The 21,242-nt window shown below is 42.3% G+C and overlaps 1 protein-coding gene across 2 annotated transcripts in view; it reads left to right on the forward strand.

Moving 5' to 3' along the window:
• The window catches only part of nbeal1 (neurobeachin-like 1), a 44,328-nt gene that overhangs the window by 2,519 nt on the left and 20,567 nt on the right, over nucleotides 1-21,242 (forward strand). The window contains exons 3-20 of one of the 2 annotated variants that reach the window (XM_028571603.1): nucleotides 7,291-7,382; nucleotides 9,063-9,224; nucleotides 9,444-9,525; nucleotides 9,855-9,982; nucleotides 10,083-10,165; nucleotides 11,476-11,561; nucleotides 12,374-12,740; nucleotides 12,969-13,075; nucleotides 16,452-16,535; nucleotides 16,852-16,950; nucleotides 17,144-17,715; nucleotides 17,945-18,077; nucleotides 19,149-19,268; nucleotides 19,506-19,815; nucleotides 20,077-20,162; nucleotides 20,440-20,529; nucleotides 20,649-20,826; nucleotides 20,936-21,069. In XM_028571603.1, coding sequence (XP_028427404.1) covers nucleotides 7,291-7,382; nucleotides 9,063-9,224; nucleotides 9,444-9,525; nucleotides 9,855-9,982; nucleotides 10,083-10,165; nucleotides 11,476-11,561; nucleotides 12,374-12,740; nucleotides 12,969-13,075; nucleotides 16,452-16,535; nucleotides 16,852-16,950; nucleotides 17,144-17,715; nucleotides 17,945-18,077; nucleotides 19,149-19,268; nucleotides 19,506-19,815; nucleotides 20,077-20,162; nucleotides 20,440-20,529; nucleotides 20,649-20,826; nucleotides 20,936-21,069 — 2,913 coding nt within the window. Of the gene's footprint in view, nucleotides 1-7,290; nucleotides 7,383-9,062; nucleotides 9,225-9,443; nucleotides 9,526-9,854; nucleotides 9,983-10,082; nucleotides 10,166-11,475; nucleotides 11,562-12,373; nucleotides 12,741-12,968; nucleotides 13,076-13,694; nucleotides 14,390-16,451; nucleotides 16,536-16,851; nucleotides 16,951-17,143; nucleotides 17,716-17,944; nucleotides 18,078-19,148; nucleotides 19,269-19,505; nucleotides 19,816-20,076; nucleotides 20,163-20,439; nucleotides 20,530-20,648; nucleotides 20,827-20,935; nucleotides 21,070-21,242 lie in introns of those variants that run through there. The other variant, XM_028571604.1, reaches the window with a different exon arrangement.

Consider the following 21,242-nt stretch of genomic DNA (forward strand, 5'->3'; position numbering starts at 1 on the left):
ACAAAATTGTATACACTTGATGTTGTTGGCATTCAAGTGGTTAGATGTACTTATCAGATACTGCTGCTGCCACTTTGAAGGCTAATTAAGCATTCAAACAGTCAAAAAGTACAAGCAGTAGCTAGTTAAACTAGATTACATAATTCAGTTAGATGGCTTGGAAGGTGTTTGTTGTTTTCTTGCGCTGATCATATGTCCCTCATGCCATCTCTCTGTTGAATGATTGACAAAACAGTGGAGACATCACTGCCTTTAGTGTCAGCGGTTAACACTTGCAAAGTTCTCAGCGGAGCGGTCATTCAGAAGCGTATTGGCAGTACAACACAAGCAGCCAAAGGTATGCGCTAGGAGAACCAGCTCATCCTGCTCTGTCAACTATAGACATCAGCTGTCATTTCTTATCTCTATGTTATTCACTATGGGCAATGCACTACAATGGTACTGTTACCACACTGCACATAGCTGTACATACTGTACATATCTGTCTGTCTGGTTCATACTGATTATCCATATTTATTCAATTTTTCTTATAATATATTCTGTTAATATACTGCATATATCTATTATTCTTACTACTATTATAATGTTACTGATACTACATTGCACAAATCTGTACATGTTGTTCATACATTGTTCATATTACATAGCCATGTTTATTCTGCTCTATAAGGTAACTGCTAATACACTGCACATATTTATATTTAATTTAGATTACTAAACCACATACTATAAACCAACTGTATACTACTGTCTACACTGCACTATATCTATTGTCCTGTCTATGCACCACCTGTCTGTACCGGTCTATACTTTGTATAGCGCATTGCACTTTTCTGCTCTTTTTGCACTCTGGTTGGACGCAAAATGCATTTCGTTGTCTTTGTACTTGTACTTTGCACAATGACAATAAAGTTGAGTCTAATCATCTAATCTAATCTTATTCACCGGATTGTCACCCAGTATCCAGTGCTGAAAGTGGAAGTTTTCTTTTTTAAACAGATGTGTCATGCTTTGATTTTGACTTATGACATTGTAATTATAATTTCAGACTATGTTTTGTGCCAGCAGTGGCAGCTGTTCACATATTGATGATGAGGTCAGAAATTGTTGAGTGAACAGCTGTTGCACCAGCGTCAGTGTTGAGTGTGTAGGAGTTGGTGTTTCTGTTTTCTGGCTGCGGATGTCTACTTATTAGCTCCCAGAGCTTTCAAATGCATGCTTATGCTTCATATTCATTTGCTTGCTGAGGCTGATAAAGGTTTGTTTACACCAGTAATTTAATACAATTGTAGAATAGGTCTATTTTTTTTTTTTTTATATGGCCAAAGAAGTGCTGAGTAGGCATTTAAAAATAGACACATCCCACTACACATTGTCATTTAAATTTCAAATACATTGTTTAAAATATGTTGCTATACCCTGGTTTTAAATGGTTTGACCATAGCACCTAGAAACAATGGAAACCCTGCAGGTTTCCGCGCACATTTGGTTGTAATAAACAGTGAGGATTCTGTGTATTAGTAGATTTCTGAAGCATTCAGAAGGTTTGCATTTGAACAATTATGATGAAAATATGCAGTAGTTAAAAGGACTGACTCCAGCTTGCTTCTCAGAGTTGTAGAGGGCTGAGAGGTCAGACAGCGAAGGCCGTTACGTAACCAGCGATCCTCTTAGCTGCCTGCCATTGGTTTGTGCCAGAGTGTTGTCCCCGAGCACACGGAACCGCTGGTAGCCGCTGGTATACAGAGGCAACAGCACCATGCTGCACTGGCGCTCCTATTTCACCAGTATATTATCCAGAAGGGCTTGTCGGAGAAAGTGGAGGCTTTAGCAGACTTCTGAATAGTGCCAGTTACGCTCTTAAAGCCTTTGTCTGCTGCAGAAAAGCCCTTTTTAATTCCCAACCACAGGGAACATGCCTCAACAACCAGGGGCATCATTTCACCCTTCAGTGGCTTTAAGACTGAGTCCGGTATCTTAATTCTAGAGCAGAAATGCTCACTCCCTTTTTAAGTGTCCACAAACCAGGGATTTCTGGTTACCATTTACAGAACAGTCATCCGGTCTTATGTCCCCCCATCCTACTCTGCCCTGTTAGTCGCTTTTTGACTGGAATTGGAGAAACGACAATGATTTGCATAAGCCCCTGCACTTATGGGAGTCATAATAGTGATAAGATTGGGGGGAGAGAGAGGGAAGAGAGAAATGCAGAGGGAAATGAACAGTTGAGCTGGGGACCATGGAGGAGGAGAAAGTGCCGCAGTTTCACATAATTTGCACAAATAGTTTACTTGGGTCTTTTTTCCTGGCTTTCCTGCTTGTTTGCTTATTACGGTTTAATCTCTGTTGGCACACGCATACGCACACACACACACACACACACACACACACACACACACACACACACACACACACACACACACACACACACACACACACACACACACACACACACACACACATGCACACAATGTCACACAGACCCGCACACACTCAGGCTTTGGTTAATGTGCTGATATGCAAAGTATGTTCCCTCAGGCTAGCTTTCTTTTTCACTGCCGCTTATTTCATTCTGTGTTACCCTCTTACATATTCCTCTGTGCTATGAATATCTCTGGAATAACACTGATGTCACTGATATACTGTAGCGTATCAGACATGCCTCATGTGGTTTTAACCCCTCCCACCAGCTCCTTGAAATCCTCCCTTGGCAGTGACGTCATGGCCTGAGGAGTTGTCCCTGACTGAGGCAGTGATGTAGGGGTGCAGAACAGAATGACCGCAGCCGTCTTTAAAACCTGCGGGGAGGGGACTTTTTTAAACATTGTGGTTTCAGTGACTCCATGCCACTTCCACCCAACCAGGTCACTCACAGCCTCCACAAACTAGGCAAACAGCCACCCGTCTAGCTGGCTGACCGCGCCTGTCTGGAGGGGCGGATCACTCGCTGAGACTGGGTTGCTGCACTGCATAAGGGCATACTGATAATAGATCAATCAATCAATCAAGTAATCTAATTACTGACAAACAGTGATTGCATCCCCTTACCAATAAAACATTTGCAAGACTGATTTTTATAAGATATTCTAATTGCTGCATGTTTACATCCAGTACATGACTAATGTTGTGGATTACTATTATCTCTTTTGACAGACTTACTGGAATACATATCTGGTCAAATTGTTCAAATAAAGCGATTTCATGTGTTAAATGGTCGTATCACTTTATTTTGCCTATTTAGAGGGACATTGTCCTAAAGTTTGACACCATTATTATCTGCTATTAGCAGATGGTATGATGTACCCAATGCTGGGGAAGATGTTATTAGTTGGAAGGATATGATCTCACATTGCAGAGCCCGATCTGCTATTGCAGGTCAACACATATCCTGTTTCATTCCCATGTCAATGGGGAACTGAATGAAATGCATTGATCTGTGTTGCTGGTGACCTTGTTAGCTTTACAGAGGAATGTGATGTAGTAGCTTGTCAAAGGGCCTAGACTAATATGATAATGGATATACATAGGAGAGGCATGTGATCTTCTATTGGGATTTGTTTTCGTATACATTGGGACACAAAATGGTTGTTAGAGTTGGGACAAGGTGACTGTTGGTGAGTTAGGATTCCTACTTACGTACGTCTAGATCAGTGTGCGTGCGTGTATGTATGTGTGTGTGTGTGTGTGTCAGGCCAGTGATGAAGGCAATGGATAAACAGAGCCATGTAGAGCAGGGTGTGTCTGCCACAGTCCAAACCCTCAATGGGTATCTGTGCTCCCAAGCTGCTGCCTAAAAGAGGACATTATTTCAGACACACACACACACACACACACACACACACACACACACACACACACACACACACACACACACACACACACACACACACACACACACACAGAGTCATTCAGTCACTGCTTCTAGAAAGCTTAGTCACTTGAGAGTAAAGCTGCTGGCATAAATCATCATCTAATCTTCTGGCAGTAACATGGACATAAAGACAATGCTGTATTTATTGCTCAAGTTAAAGGACAGCTTTAGCAGTAGGCAAAAATAATATGGGGCAGTAATTCATGCAGTAGCAGAAGAAAGAAGCACACAGGCAACATGCCATGTTCTCCCAACAGAACATATTATTCTATTATTCACACGTGGCTGTTGCTGACTCCATTCACATGTCTCACACACACACACACACACAGAGGATTGTTCTTATGACTTCATAGGAATTGCAGAGAGCTTTCTTCCTGCTTCGTTCTGACTGATTTCCCACTCTGACACGTGGACAGAAGCAGTCAGCCTTTCAGCCCCTCTCCAACTCCTTAGCCAGATGGCACTGCTATCCTAAGAAACCCTGTTTTTCCATTTGTGTTTTTTCTTCACTTTCAAGCTCTATCATACAAATTCTTCTTAGGAAAAGGTATAAATTGGTTTGCGAATTGTTTGTGGACCTGTATTTCTTTTGTCTGAAAGTGGCATAATGTGATGTTTTCAGGTGTGTACCGTTTGCAGTATCCAGGTGGGGATAGCTTCAGTGCAGGAAAAAAAAAAAAAAAAGTGTTGAGAAAAACTCACATTAAAGTTCAGAGACCCATCCAATAACATGGTGAACATTAGAGCAATGCATTGTGTTTTCATTCTCCATCAGTTTCTTTGTCTCCCGGGTTAGCGTAATGTATAGATATGGTGGTTATCTTTTTCCCAGGATACATTTGAAGTACACTGCTCCTTAAGAGGCAAATGTAGACAAATGTAGGCCACAGACCTCAACAACTGTGACAGAAGATGGGGAGAGGGAGGAGAGACACATGATGGCACTTCAAAATCCATGTAGGCCTAATCCCTAATGGCTTGAATGTTTAAAATAGTGTTTTCTTTTAGCCAGGCTAGCGGTGTTTCAAAGGATTGCAATGTGAGTTGATCTGTTGGTCTCACACTTTGGTCCGCCATATTGGATGGAATGCTATGAAATTTACTTTAGATGTTCATGTTCCCCACAGAGTAAATCCTAATGGTTTCAACAAACCCCTGACTATTCCTCTAGCTCCATCAACAGGTCAAAGTTTACAACTGTCCAACACTTCATGTTCATGACAGAATACCTCTACATTATTATCTAAATGAATGGCGTCCAAACCTGTGGTTAGTCAAACTATACCAAATGAACAATATACTGACTGGTGTTATGGTAATCTGCCCCCATCACCTCTTCAGCCCTCCTTGACCTAGATTGCTCCCTCGCACCCTCCAGATGGCTCAAGGTCTTTATGACAGGATATGGTGGGGGGTCAGCAAGTGATTACTCCTGCATGATGAATTAATGACTCTATCCAAGCTGAATGGAGCCATCCAACTGTCCTGCACCCTGCGTGTCTGTGGTGTAAAGCTGAAACATGTAGTTGTTGATCATTCAGTTGATCGACACAAAAAACAACAAAAAAAGAATAATCATTTTACAAGCAAAAATGCCAAATATTTACTTGTTCTAGTTTCTCAAATTAGTTTTTTATATCATTCTAAATTTCGGTCAGCAAAGCTAGTCATCTGAATAGAGTCAGTTTTGGCTCTGGGAATCTGTGATATGCATTTTTCAGTTCAGTTTTAAATTCTGATTTTTTTTTTTTTTTTTTTATAGACAAAACCATTATTGAAATTATTGACAGATGTACTATCTTTAACGATAATTATTGTTAGTTGCAGTCTAGTCTCTCATTGCCAGACCTATCTCCACAGTGCTGTGTCAGTGCTGCTGTATGGTCTGGCTACACCGCTTATCTATTCTGGGATAGGAGGGGGGGGGGGAACGGTCTGGCGTGTTTGGGTCTTCTTTAAACCAATCAAAACCGTCCTGGGCGGCGCGAAGCCCCTGATGCAGCGACGGTGCCCTTGCAAAAAAGAAAGCTGAGAGATAGCGGAAGGGGAAGCGCTGTCGCTGGATGTCAGGCTTTATCCCAGCACTGTACATCCGGTAAACCTGACTAGTTCCAGTCCTACTGTGGTGTATGTTATAACAGTTTCCCCTCTGATTGAAATGTATTTTTTATAGCACACACACCCATTAATTATGTTCTGTGTTAGAGATTACATAATAACATTACAGTATGTGTTGCTTTCAGCCATTAGTTCTCAGTGTGCCCTGGTCAGATCCATTGATGGTTTGACTAGATAGATGAAGATTTGATGATAACCATAGCCCAAATGAAGTTAGTGTAAATAATTGTAATGTAAGTACGTATACAGAGATAAATAGAAAATGTGTAACTTAATTTAATGAATGAAAATACTTAAAGGCAATTTGTTTAGTAGAAATTCAAGCTTCCTTCAGAACAATACATATCAAGAGTTCACCTTACTAAATGTGTACTTACTGGCATGGTCTTGTATTCTTTATTGAGATATATAAGAGCTGATGGTCCCAGTAGATCTAGGTAATTGTTAAGGAGCGTAATGAGACCATATGAACATGTCTGTTTAAGCAGTTTTGTGTTTGTTCCTGTGGGTTGAGGTTATTTTACACCAGGAACTGTACTATGACCTAGCAAGCCAAGCCAGGCCAGCCTTCCTCTGTGGCCCATGTTGCCATTCCATCCTTCTCTGGGCATTGTTCCAGGAATTTAGGAAATGTCGATCAGCCGGCTGCTAGAAACTCCCCCTCAGAATGCAGCCAAGCCTGTTTTCCACTCCAACAGGTGCATGTTTTGGCTTTGCCACTCTAAAAAGATAAGATACTCACACACCTGAGACATTCCTGCTATCACGTGTTTGTCATGCTTTGGTAGCAGCTTCATAAACCACAATATCCCTTTTTTTTTTAACATGGTGTTCAGTATACAATACAACTTCTCTCACTTTGTTCTTTTACTGTTGCTCCACATAATCAGACATTTGTATCCTTTGTTTTAAACTTGTTATTTACTGGTTACTGCCAGTGTAAGTGAAAATGTCTGATTGAGAATTGCAGAGACAAAAAGTTTATGGCTTCTATTGTTATTTCATTTTTTGTATTGTTGTCTAGTCACACACACACACACACACACACACACACACACACACACACACACACACACACACACACACACACCAAATTCAATCAAATTGCAGACAAGGCCTGTCAGCTGCCAGCCATTTATGTATTTTAACAATGACAGCTTTTGTCAGCAAAGGCCACTAACTATATTGTTTTCTTTCTTTACCCTGCTCTCTCTCTCTCGTCTCTCTGGTTCCCCCTCTTCCATCCTTTATGCTCTTCACTCCCCTTCTTTCTTTCTTTCGGCTGTTTGATTTCTCAGAGGGATCCAGACTACTTGAAGTTATGGCTGGAGATTTTCATCAGCTCCTATGAGCAATGTCTGGATGTGGACTTTGAAAAGCCACCTTCAAGGTAACGTTGTACTTACTCACTTGAAGTTCATTTTTATGATGCAAACCTATATCTACCTTTTATTAGTTACAGTAGTAATAAAAGTTCCCACTGGTCAAAATAAATACCCTTCTTCTTCTGTTTATCCAAAACTAACTGGAAATATAAAATGTGTCACTTTGTTTGTGCATTGTGCAAGAGAATTCATCCTAAGGAAAACTCACATATGACAATTCTTCATGGGTGAAATTAGACTTCATCAGCACCACCCGTCATGTATCAAATAAACTGGATGTTAACACTATTGCTTATATAAAAATGGATATTGTTGCAGTACTTTTTTCTTACACTTGGTTTCAACTATGTATCCATTACTTTTAGCTAATTATTTAAATGTATCTGCTTGCTAACTAGCTAACTAGTTTTCACACACTCTTATTACAAAATTTGTGTTACAACCGATTCAGGTTGATTTGACTTGGAATCCACATATCACAATTTCTATTTTTTAGTTGAGTTAATTAATTTAGCTTTTCACATACTCCCTGGCAACTACAGAAGTGTAGTACCTGGGAATCACTGCTCTACCACAACTCAGTCCGCACTGTCACCTGTCAGTCTTCATCTGTCTAAAGTATGTCACATACCCTAATAACATGGACCTCCCTATTACATTTAACAATACACCCACGCAGCTTTCTGCATTAGGTCCTGGTGAGTGGGTTCAGAACTCTCTCATGTTGTATGCCTCATCCACAACATGACCGCATACTGTGCAGCCTTCCACAGCACAACCCAAAATAGCACGGCCACACCAGATGCTTTTTGTGCAAAGTGGTCACATTTTGTTGCAGGTGACCCTCCGACTGGTGTCGACATGTGAACATATGATGGAGGTTAACGTGAGAGCCGCTCAGTGCTTGAACACATCTGAAAGCCTGTATCCAGTATTTTAGTTTGTTGATACCTAGTCAGTCACATTTTATCATGGAGGGAGGGCCATGCAAAAGGGTGGAGTGGGGTGGAGGAACATGGGTGGTTAAATCCTTTCCTCCTCCTAAATCATTTTTTGAGCTTTATGTCTCTGCATCTCTCTCTCTCTCTCTCTCTCTCTCTCTCTCTCTCTCTCTCTCTCTCTCTCTCTCTCTCTCTCTCTCTCTCTCTCTCTCTTTCTCTCTCTCTGTCATTTTCCTTTTCTCCTTGACTCATTTTCTCCCTTCCTGTTCTGCTTTTTCTCTGACTCCTTCTTTCATCTTCCTCCCTGATCTGTCTCTTCGCCTTTTGTCCTCTGTCTAATCATCATTTTCTTCCCTCCTCTCCTCCCTCCCTCTCATTCCCTTTTTCTGCAGCTGCCACATCTGTCCTGCTTTCCCACCGACACTCATTGCATGGGTTTCGCTGCGCTCTCTTTCTCTCTATCCGTCTTATGAGCAGTGCAGCACACATGCTGTTTGCCTAGGAATAAATGCCTGAATGCAGCAGTGTGTTTGATTTGAGTGAATGCAGAACACGGTCTGCTCCGTCAACTTGCTTTTGTGTATGCTGCGTGACACATCTGTGATAAACCCCCAATTATTAAAAAGTGACATCTGCACTTTACAGTGTACCAGTTTTTTTATTAACCTAACCTAAAAGCATTTCATCCTCCTATCTTAATGGCGATTCCTATTAATTCTGGTTGTGATGCTTCTGTGTGTCCAGGCCAGAGGAGGTTCCCCCGGTGTTGACGCTCCTCCCAGACAACATTCTGCAGGTTTTGCGCCACCAGCTGCTGCAGTGCGTCCAGAAAGCCTCTGATGGCCTGGAGCCTGAGCAGCAAAATCTGGCGCTGCTGCTGCTCAAGTTCCTTATCATCATCTGCAGGTCTGGACAGTAAACATACACACACAGTATAGCTACTTTACCTCTGAATCATGTGTTTTTCATGGATGGATTGTGTTGTGCTTTATTGTAGTATACTACTTTTGTGCTTCAATTTGTTACTTTCATGTAATAGCTAATACTCCCAAGCAAGCAACTGATAAGCTAACTTGTAAGATAACTTGTCCTGTGTGTGTGTACATGATTGGTTGTTTCTGATAGGAACCTGTCCAACGTGGAGGAGATTGGCACTTGCTCGTATATCAATCACATCATCACTATGACAACCGTCTATATTCAGCAGGTCTGACTCCTTCCTTTGTCTTTGCTCTGATGGTTCTGTTTCTCTCTGCTCTGTAAAACATTGTGCCCAATAAACAGGGTGAACAAAAAGGCACAACATTTCCTATTAATTTATTGAATAGTAGTTGAATAGTTTACTCATTTTGGAGAAACATAAATTCAAAAGTGACATTTATTCTGCTATTTGGCAACAGAAAAATAAACCTATGGAGACACATTTGAAGTTAAAATATGATTCACTTGAATCATATGTTGGATGGATTATGTAGAAGTAGTCTGAATGAGACACATAATAGCAGACATGAAGAGGGTCTGTGTGTGGGTTTGCAGCTGAAGAGCAAGACCAAAGAGAAGGAGATGGCAGACCAGAGCCAGGCGGAGGAGTTTGTCCGTCATGCGCTGGCTTTCTGCGAGAGCCTCTATGACCCATACCGCAACTGGAGGCATCGAACCTGCGGGTAACAACATCTTGCACCATTGCTTTACAAAACCATAACAACAATAAAGCTTAGATTCACCAGCTCGTGTCTTACCTGAACTGTGTGTTTTTCCCTCCAGGGAGCAGCTTGGTACAGTAGAGAGGAGCAGACAGAAGTACAAGGCAGCTCCGCTCACTGTTGAGTTTGTTCCTTTCTTTTACCGTAAGTCCCCTATCTTTAATTGTATTTCTGAGTCTCACTCTCTTTCCATGTGCTACACAGTATTTGTAGCATTCTGGAGAACATTTTAAAATATTGTAATAAAATAGTTAATTAAGGCATACTCATCAACTGTACATGACACTTTTCTGCCCTAAGAAGAAATATATTCCCTTCAGTTATGTGTATATTAGCAAACACTGTAGCAATATTACAGTGCTTGCTGTGTATGGACCATAATTTGCATCTCTCGCTTCAATGGCCTGTTTGGGTGTGGATATGAAAGCAATCCTCAACATAATAAAAAAGCCAGTTCTCTTCTGTTTATTTCTCTTCACTTCTATCCTCCCCTCTCCCATTTTTTCCCCGAAGTGATCCTATGCCGTCACTCTCCCACTGCCCCCTCTTCTTTCCTCTCTGGGTCCAGTTGAATCCACTCTTTGTGTCCGTTGTCTGTTTGCCAGGCGATGAGATGAGCCGATAGTGAATGGTGTATGTCAAGCCACTTCAGCTAGGCTGGTGGACATTTTGAACAAATGCTCCTTTCTGTCATGTGTGTGGCTGCTGTGGTTTGGCACTAAAGATACCACCCAAGGCCCAACCTGACTGTGTGTGTATGTGTGTCTGTGATGTGCAAAGAACAAGTTTGTGGGAATACTTTTTCCATTTATTAAGCTCAATTGGATATTACTGCCATTAGATTGATCCAGTGATAGTTCAGTGTTAGCGTGATTGGGACAAAGGAAACAGACATCTCGGAGCCAAGATGTCCAATTTCTTTCCCCCTATTTGGACTTGTTGACAGATGAGTTAATGGATGACTGGGACCACCATGGACCACCATGACCCAGAGGTTACTGGCAGGATTGCCACGTTTGTGTGTGTGTGTTTGTGAACGGTGTTCGCTAACTGAGGTCCTATCTTTGTTGATTTTCAGATTTAGTTTAGCTTTCGTGCGAGTGTGTGTGTGTACGAAAGAGTTAGAAAAGACCAAGGTGTGTCTGTGTGTCCATTCATCAGTGTTTTGTTTACAAACCAAAGAAACAGGAACTTCAACTGTTTGGTACTTCTCTACTATAGTTTGTTTGTGGTTGTGTTGCTTTTGCATACCAGACATCACGCCTACAGATAAAACTAAAGTCTGTCTGTCTGTCTGTCTGTCTGTCTGTCTGTCTGTCTGTCTGTCTGTCTGTCTGTCTGTCTGTCTGTCTGTCTGTCTGTCTGTCTGTCTGTCTGTCTGTCTGTCTGTCTGTCTGTCTGTCTGTCTGTCTGTCTGTCTGTCTGTCTGTCTGTCTGTCTGTCTGTCGTTCCAGAGTGCTTCCAGGAGAGCGAGCACCTGAAAGAGAGTCTGAAATGCTGCCTGCTGCACCTGTTTGGAGCCATAGTAGCTGGTGATCAGGTAAGTCTCTGGATGACCCGGAAGTCACAGAACGTTTTAACTAGCAGGTCACAGGCTTGATCCCCTTGGTAACCGAGGTGTCCTTATCAGCTCTTGCTGGCCATTGATGTGTTTGAATAGAGCGATGGCAAGGCAAGGAAATGTATTTACTTAGTACAATTCAGATACAAAGGCAATTCAAACTGCTTTGATTTTTTACAGACACTGTAACAATAATCAAGTCTACTAAACACAAGTCTTGTTGAGACATTGAGTGGACCCTCGGAGAACTCCACATGTCATTGTTGTTCGTTCAGATTTGTAAGGTCCAACTGACACAAAATCCTATCCTGCAGATAGATTTAAACCAGTTGACGGCTGTGCCAGTGAGTCCAAACCAGTTTTCCAGTCTGTCCAGCAGTATCTTATGGTCCACTATATCAAACGCTGCACTGAGATCCAGCAGAACTAAGAAAGAAACTTTACCATCTGTCTGTATTTAAATCGATGTACAGTAATTTTTTATTTTCATGAGAGCAGTTTCAGTGCTGTGATGAGGTCAAATTCATTACAATGACAACTGTCCACCAAGCCTTCAACCTTCTTCTGCCACATGAAATTGACACAGCAGTAAAATATTTAGCATGAAAAGATCCCAACCTATTGGTTGGTGTTTATCCCATTCCCATGCCATTTGCATTCTGTGGTGTTATAGTTGGCAGTTTCTGTTAGTTGTTGCAGGGCGGTGGGTCTTCTGTTCTCCATATCATGTCTAACCCCTGTCCCTTTTGCTCTACTTTGTTTTCCTTTCTCCATCCCTCCCTCTCTGGCAGAGAAACGCTCTCTTTGCCATCTCTCCAGCCACCATGGAGGTGTTGATGCGGGTGCTGGCTGACTGCTCGATGGGTAGCTGCTCTTCAGATGAGGGCGAGGACTGGGACAGTGAGGCCCCCGACCGTAAGGCTCTGCTGACTCTGGGCTGCCTGCGGGAGGTGGTGCAGCGCCTCCTGTCCTCAAGCTCTGACCAGCGGCAAGTTGAAATTGCCTCTGTGCTAGAAAACTACTTCAAGCTGCTCAACTCGGACCCGGCAGCCGTCGTTGCCTCCCAACAGCAGCAGCAGCAGCAAGCCAAGGGCAGAGTGCCGACACTGGGCCGACACTGGGAGAGCCGATTTGTGGCTCTGCAAGTAAACATGCTAGGTAGGGTCTTAATTGACAAGAAAGGTCTGTGATATTAGATCTATATTTTGAGCTGTTCTATTTAGTTGAATCATGATTTGCATACAGGGTAGTCAAGTTAATGTGACTTATTCCACCTTGTTTTATTTCTGTCTTTGCTTTTCTTTCTCTCTTTTTTTTCTGTCTGTGACTCTCTTTGTCTTTCCACCTTTGTCTCTTTTTGTTTCCATTTCTCCTGCTGTCTTTTAGACACTATCAGGGACATGTTCCTGTGTTCAGACAGGCCAGTTCTACAAGCCATCTTCCTCAATAGTAACTGTTTTGAGCATCTGACACGACTGCTGCAGAACAGCAAGGTAACGGTACAGCTCTTTCTGTCTAAATATAACCTGAGGATACAACTCCGTTATGATGAGTGTAAGTGGCTGGATGTGGTGTTTGATAATTCTGAGCTAATGTTTTTAGATTAGAACTGGGTCAAATTGAACATTATTTCTAAGGTATTAGAAAGATACTACAAGACCCTAAGGCTGTTTGAAATTGTAATCTCGCATCTGTGACATGTTTGCCCCGCTGCATTCTTTACTTATGTAAGACATTATCAATTTTAAAATATGCTGCTTTTATACTTGAGGACTAACATTGTAGTAGTGCATTACATTACAGCTTGCTGCTTGTTTGCAATGTTTGTGATGAAAGACGTCTATCTTTCTTAACAACACATCGAAGATAAATATCCTGTGGTGGAAAAAGTACTCTGATTCTTTGCAGTAGCAATACCACAATGCACAAAAACTCTCATAGGTGAAAGTAAAGAAGTAGTTTCAGCAAAATGTACTTGCAGAATAGCGCCTGTCAGCTAGTACTTAATAATGTAATGATAAAACTCTCCAAGATCATTTTACATGAATAGAGAAATATAGTCTTGTATTGGTTATTGTTTATTTACGTCTCTGGTGAATCAGTTTCAATAGTTCTGGGGTTGTATTCCCAAAGGATCTTAACACTATAAGTCATACTTAAAAGCTATTCACAAAGCTCCTAATAAAAACTTTTAGTAAGGAACAAAGAGAAGCAGCAGGGTTTACCATGCATGACATTATGTTGTTATTTTTTATTTAACCTACTCTACTCAGTATGTATACATTGTTCTGGTTGACTGGTTACTGGTCTGTGTCAGGGAGTTAGTATTTATTAATAGAAATGAGTGCAGCAAACAAATTATGATAGATGGCTCAATGTAATTTATACTGTCAGGTTTTTAACATATAATTTGGATACATTATCGTCCTGGTCTGGTCTAGCCTGTATGTCATGTGTTTAGTACTTTGTAAAGTTTTAGTGTGAGGAAGAGCATTTTGCCCACCTTGCATGTTTACCTCCCAAAGCAAGGCTGGATCACCGACACGCCTGCACACAGTGACCCCTGCGGAGGGCCATAGCTTTTAACCTCTCACCCTCTTCTCCACTTACACCATCTTTCCTCCCCCTGAACCATCCTCTGACTCTCCCTTGTCGGCATTCTCTCTTTCTATCAACCTCCCCACATGCTATGTTGACATGTTGCCTGTTATGTGTGTCAGCTGGTTAATGCTAGGTGCACGGCGGCAGACAAGGACCAGAAAGATATAACCAACAACAGGTTACTGACAGGAGAGAGGGACACTCAGGTACCGCCGAGAAAGCCCCACACCATCCACCTACCTGCCCCTTAACCTCACTGGCTGCCAAGTCCCACCACCCTCACCTCACTAGAGCCATGTGGCCACTCCACAGCAAGACACATACACTGCTTTGTCCCAGATAATGATTTGTAATTCGATCATGGCTTAACAGAAAACTCGCTGAGTCATTAAACGGCCGGGATGCTGGCAGGCAACACACTGCTAGTTGTGTGAGCATCATTTATTCAACAGATTCTAACTGTTACACCACCATGTTTGTGGTCTTTATATTTTTCTCATTAATACTGAATTTCCTGTTTAACCAGTTGTAACAGCCGGTTTAATTTGTGGCTTAGCAAAGATTACAGCAGACCCAGAGATCAGATTCACAATATCATTTTAAATTAAGTTGTGTTGACCTCGCTGAACTTTAGGTCTTGTAACCAAGACGTTGCTCTGTTAGCTTGCTATTATAGTAAGTTTCACACATAGCCTGAGTAGTGCAAGTACATTTTGGAATGTATTCACCTCTTTCTTGAAGGGACGGTTCAACAATATTGATCACATTAATTATTGCACGTTTGTTTTGCTGAAATCTATAAGACATGACCTGTCACTTACAATACCAATACCTGTCTGATGCGTCCAAGACTTTTCTTTTGAACGGTTTAGCATCAACTATCAGTCAGAGCTCTCTCACTGAATCATCTCATGTGCACAGAAAGGTCACCTGTACAGAGTATACTAGCTTCTTATTCTACTCTTTGTACTTGTTCTACTCACAGAGCCACCTTTTATAAGGTATAATCATTCCATTGACCTGGATAATGTAAATACAGGTGGACAAACCAGCATGTAAAACACGAACCAATGTGCCTTTGTTGCGGTGCAGCTGTAACCTGATGCAGTGGCCGAGGCTTCAGTCTGTTTGGCGGGTTTTTAGAGATCAAGCAGCATCAGAGCAGCTCTTTAGTTAATATAAAGCATAATGATTTAAAAGTAATCGATGTAATGGAGAAAACAAAAATCAAATGAAATTCCAAAACCAGAATTGACCTAAGGTGCTAAATAATAATAATAAAACGTTATTGTCTTGCTGTAGAGTGACCACTTTGCCTCTTTCACAGCTGTGTCATTTCATTTATTTCATGTCATTTTTGGTTTCCCCTGCCCTCCCTTTCCCCATTGTCCTGGGTTTTCTGCTGTATACTATGGGTTTTGCTGGAATGCTATCATGGTGGCCTGGTGTGTGTTGTCACAGAGTTCAGTGGTTTGAGGTGATCTGGACTCAGTGATGATGACCTAAGTGTTTGATTTTTGCCACAGTCCCTCTCCAGCTGGTCCAAGACCCTCTGTAGGATCAACCAGTCTACAGCTGCATGTTTATTCCAATGGAATTACGGGTTCAGTGACCCGGAACATGTTGGACATGAGCAGGACAGAGCTGGATGGAGATGTGTTCATTTTGAATGGTTGTGCTTGTGTTTTATGGGTTGCATGCTTTTTTTGTGACTGTTTGTGTGAGTAAAAAGAGTGAGGTACTCCTTTGTGACTGTCTGTGTGTGGAGGTGGGTATTTTTATTTTGACTAAGCTTCCTGCTCCAGTCAGATCATTATGCTATTAAAAGGATTGTTTTTTTACCTGGAGCAGAAAGACAACACTCCTTTATTTGCACTATAACATCTGCAGTACAAGCTTTGATGCCAGCCCGTACTGCAGAGACAAACAGGGAGCTAACCATCATCAATGATTTGAATCACCTTTTCACACACACTAATGGAATCAAACTTCAAGGCATCTACTAAAGTCTCCCTTTTATTCCTCCAAGTGTGATGCATGTTGTATTAAGTGCCTTAAATAAGTTGATCATTATTATTTTAGCATTTCAAACCGTATATATGATTGTGGCTTTTAAATTGTATGCATGCTTATCACCTCATGAAAGTGCTATAACATTCATCTGGAAAGAGATTTGACATGTGCCCAATCATTTGGCTACATACAGTGCCCTCTAAAACACAAGTGATTGGCTGAAGTAAGGGACTGACGAGTCTGATTTTTCTTCAGGTGTTTCAAGGGCGACTAGACCTTCTCGCTGTAGCAACCATCAAAGCCCTGACAACAGTGATGCACAAATCACCAGCTGCAAAGGTAATAGGAACACAATTGCATGTAATTACATGCTGTCCCTATAGTCTATTTTGGGACTGGAGCCACTGAAGAACCCAGCCGCTCATTCCAAAGTGATTATTGAGTTATTTAGTTAGAGAAGAGAAGTTTACAAAAGTAGCTTTAAACCCACAATCGGATGAAAGACTCTGGAAAGGAAGTTGATCATCCCCTCCTGACAGTGTTTTCATTGCAGTTCCCCTGAGTTGTGTGCTTTATCCATTATTTATGCAGAGCTGAAGTCGGGTTATTGGCTACGCCCTTGTATTTTAACATATTGTTCCCGCCACCTCTCCAGGAGGTGTTCAAAGAGAGGATTGGTTACAATCACCTGTATGAAGTGCTCACCTCACTCGGCCAGCCATCACGGCACCTTCTCAAAGAGTTGATGAACATGGTGAGAGATGGATTGTCTTTTGGTGTTTCATCCTTTCTTTTTATATTTGTTGGTGTGGTTGAATGATGTCCCGCTAACTTTCTTAGTTGCCTGATTGACTGACTGGCGCTCTCTAATCCACTGCACCTGTATCTGTGTGTATTCTGTGTCTCTATCTTTGTGTTCATGTGTATTTCCCTGTGTATGTGTGTAGGCGGTGGAGGGTGAGCACACCTCAGTGGGGCTCCTGGGCATCAGTAACGTGGAGCCCTTGCTGCTGCTGGTCCAGTGGCTCCCAGAGCTGGACTCTTCGGAGCAGCAGCTTTTTACGGCCGACTGGCTCCGCCGCCTCAGCTGCCTCAACCGCCAGACCCGCGGCACCTGCGTCAATGCCGCCATGGTCATGCAAGCGCTGGCAGGCCTGGAGCGTCACCAACGGCTACACCGAGCTTGCGCTGAGAGCCTACTGGGGCTGGTGGGCTCACTGGGCTCCCAGTCCCTGAGCGCCAGGGAACTTCTGGGTCTCCTGCTCCTCCTTAGACCTCTAGAGTCCACTCAAGCTCACCCCTATGTAGGTCCTGCCCTGAGAGCCCTCCTGGCCATGGTACGGAAGCAGGGCCTGGAAAGTGCCATGCAGTACTTTGACCTCTCACCCAGCATGGCCGGCATTGTAGTTCCAACAGTGCAGCGCTGGCCAGGCTCGGCCTTCAGCTTTCTCGCCTGGTTGTCACTAGATCAGGATCAGCTGGGCCCACTCAGCAAAGACAAGAGGAAGCAGCTCTACAGGTGAGAGGAAAAGAGAAGAAGACAGAGAAAGTATTGGTGAAAGAGACTGGAGGACAAGAGTATATAAGAACATTTTCATCTAATGTCTGGTCTTAACAAGTATAGTATCATTAGGAGGCGATGGCAGACTAACTATACTTGTGAAATTCCCAAACTGAGATTATCGCATCAGAAAGTTCTGTATGTCCATGCTTGCTCAAGCTGTTTTCCTGTACTTTATCCCGTACAGCTTTTTTACCCCAGGAGGGACGGGGTTTGAGGCCTTCATCAGCTCAGCGGGTGTACTAGTTGTGGCTGTATGCACGAAGAAGGAGTACGTCACAGTCATGCTGCCCGACTACTGCTTCTGTGACTCTCTCTGGGTGAGTCAAGTTTCATGACATCAGTTGTTGTTGTTTTTTTTTTGCTAACTAACTAACTTTAATTAACATTTTTTTATTTATCTTGGTAATGCAACTCCACACACATATATACATGGTATACATGTAATACATAGATCTCACATTTGAAAATACAAACAATAGAAAATAAAATAATAATGAAATAAAACAAATAAAAGGCAGCCAAAAAAGGAACCCACGCAGCATCCTAATACCCTTTACATACACACTGTTACCCACAAATATAAACACACATATGTGTGCCTGCACATCCATAATTATCCTCTATCCACCAATGCCCCACCTCCCCTCTAAAAGTCAGTAGTAATACTATATTCAAAAGACATCCATGCTTGTCTGTTTTTGCTTGGAATATTCTGCACCCTTTCGGTCAGAAGTTCAAAGGCCGCTCTCTCTGTCATAAGTTTAAGCCAGTCCGTAATGTCTGGTCTATTTGGACTCTTCCAGTTACGCAAAATGAGTCTGGCAGCTACAATAAAACCTGTTAACATCAGTCCAGCTTCTGATTTAGCAAGGCCTGGGAGCATGAGGGACCTATCCCTTAACAGGCATAATTGTGGGATTCTGGCAGGGGTTGTCTGAGCCACCATTCAAACTTTTTTAAGACTGCCTTCCATAAGGGTCTTACCGTGGGACAATCCCATAAGGCATGGAGAAAAGTACCCACCTCTTTCTTACATTTCCAACATTTATTGTCCTGGGTTAAGCCTATTTTAGACAACATGACATAAGTTGTTGACATAAATTTACTGAAGGGGTAGTGCCACTGAAATATGGCAATGTAGACAGAATAAAAAATCCGACCCCTTTTAACACGGCACTAACATTTGCAATCAGTATTGCAGAAGATGCAATATTTTTGAACTGCCCTCAACTTCCCAAGGGACATTTAGGCTAAACATTCTAAATATCCTTAAGTCTGGCAATACAGTTGCCTTCCTATATTTAGAAGATCACACCTTGGTAGACTGATTAAAGAGAGCAACACTAAGGATTAAAGAGAATAAATTGTATTGGATTTTCTGTTTATAGCATAGCATCGGTGTGGTGCACGTACCAGGAAAGAGGCCTTTTGGACAGAGTCTCGTGTACATTTATGTGGATGGACAGCAGAAACTGTCCGCCCCCCTCAAGTATCCCACCATGACAGAGGTGAGACCTGCACTTACTTGGTTAATAATGGAAATTCACCAACTTCTCTGCAACTTGGTCAACCAACCAGATTGTGTGTAAATGTTAGAGACAGAAATGCTGTAAGAGGTTACAAGTACCCCGCAGTTTGCTGTTTCTAATGTATTTGTAAGGAGAGAAAAATGTGTCGTACATGCACATCATGCATGTTTTTGTTTGTTCACTCCCCTATCTCATTCTGTTGTCCTCCACCCACAGCCATTCATCTCCTGTTGCATCGGTTCAGCAGGCCACCGGACCACCACTCCCCCGCCCTCCCAGATCCCAGACCCTCCCTTCTCCTCCCCGATCACACCCAGCACTCGCTCCTCGCTGGGCGCCATCCTGTCACCGCAGACCTGGGGGGGACTGCTGGGAGGAAAGCCTGAGTCTGTGACTAAGCTCATCTCTGCAGGGACCCAGGACAGCGAGTGGGGAAGTCCTACCTCCTTGCAAGGCCAGCTGGGATGCGTCATGGTCTTCCATGAACCCCTGCAGCCCAACCACATTAAAGCCATCTGCATTGCTGGTAAGCAGGGAGAAATGGTGTGAGAGAAGGAGGAAGACGAAGAAGAAGAGGAGGAGGAAAGAGAAATTTAAAGAAAATATGTTGTGGGATTAAGGAGGCATATTGTTTGTTAGAACAATGAAGCAGCAACAGTTGATAAATGAAAATGAGACCAGCAATAAAGATTAATAAAAAAGTTAAATTCACATTAAAATATTGAAACGGTACAGATCATAGATAAAAGTAAACCTACAAATGTTTTTTAATCTGTCTTCTATGCAGGTCCAAACTGCATCTCTCCATTCAAAGCCCAGGAATCAGAACTTGGCGACCTTTCACCCAAATTGCTGCTGCATTACTCGCCCAAGGTAATTGGACCTCTGTGGTTTCAGTCATCCCGTCTTAAAACTTTAACATCAGCCGCATACAGAACAGTCATATCAGTTTGTTTAAGACACAGTGTTTCTTCTGTAGAAATATGGAAATTTGCTCTGCAGAATGTTTTCAAATGGGGTCATGTTTCCATTTTCTTTGAGTGGGAATTAAAGAATGATTTTAGCAAGATAAAATTATATTTTTACTTCAGTAGTAATTTTATTTATTTGAAGAAAAACTGTTAACTTAACATGGTCCTTTTATCAACAGGCGTGTAGGAACCCCATCTGTCTAGATCTGTCCCCAAACATGCTGCATGGACGCCTGACTGGGAATAAAGTCGTCAACTGGGATATTAAGGTGGGAGGAACATGCAGCTCATGCTGTCATGTATTTGTTGTGTGCTCAGGAATATTACAACTTGAATTGCACAGATGTCTATTCCATTTGAATATGTGTTGCTGTTGTATCTGTGGCAGGATATGATCAACTGTGTGGGCGGCCTGCCAGTGCTCTTCCCTATACTGGAGCAGTTGGCCCTGATTACTCCTGATCAACAGGCCAGTGATCAGGCAGCTGGATCAGATTTCATCACTCCTGATGTGACCACGCCAGCCGATGGAGATTGGGTCATTCTCCCATCCAACAGGGCTTCAGGTCTGCTCTAGCACATATATTGTTTTTTCCCTCCTCATTTCTCTTTACTCTCAATAACTGTGAAACTAGGGTACATGTGGAAATAAATGTATTTTTATTTTTGTTACAGAGGCACGCTTGGAGAAGAATCTGGTGGCCACCTTCCTGTTGGTGCTGAAGCATTTTCTGCAGAGACACCCTATCAACCAGGAGAATCTGCTCCACTCTCATTGTGTCAGTACACTGGGAGCCCTGCTGCAGAAGGTCTGTTTAATCCTAATTATGCAAACAATTAATATAACTAGGGTGTCCGTTTGGAATATTAGGCGCTGTGCACAGGACAAGACTCTGGGGGCTCTTCAGTTTATGTCTTCACTGACACGCAAATCAACAAATTTGTAAAAAAAAAAAAAAAAACATGTTCAAATGTGTTGCAA

The sequence above is a fragment of the Perca flavescens genome, chromosome 24 (assembly GCF_004354835.1).
Source record: "Perca flavescens isolate YP-PL-M2 chromosome 24, PFLA_1.0, whole genome shotgun sequence".
NCBI lineage: Eukaryota > Metazoa > Chordata > Actinopteri > Perciformes > Percidae > Perca > Perca flavescens.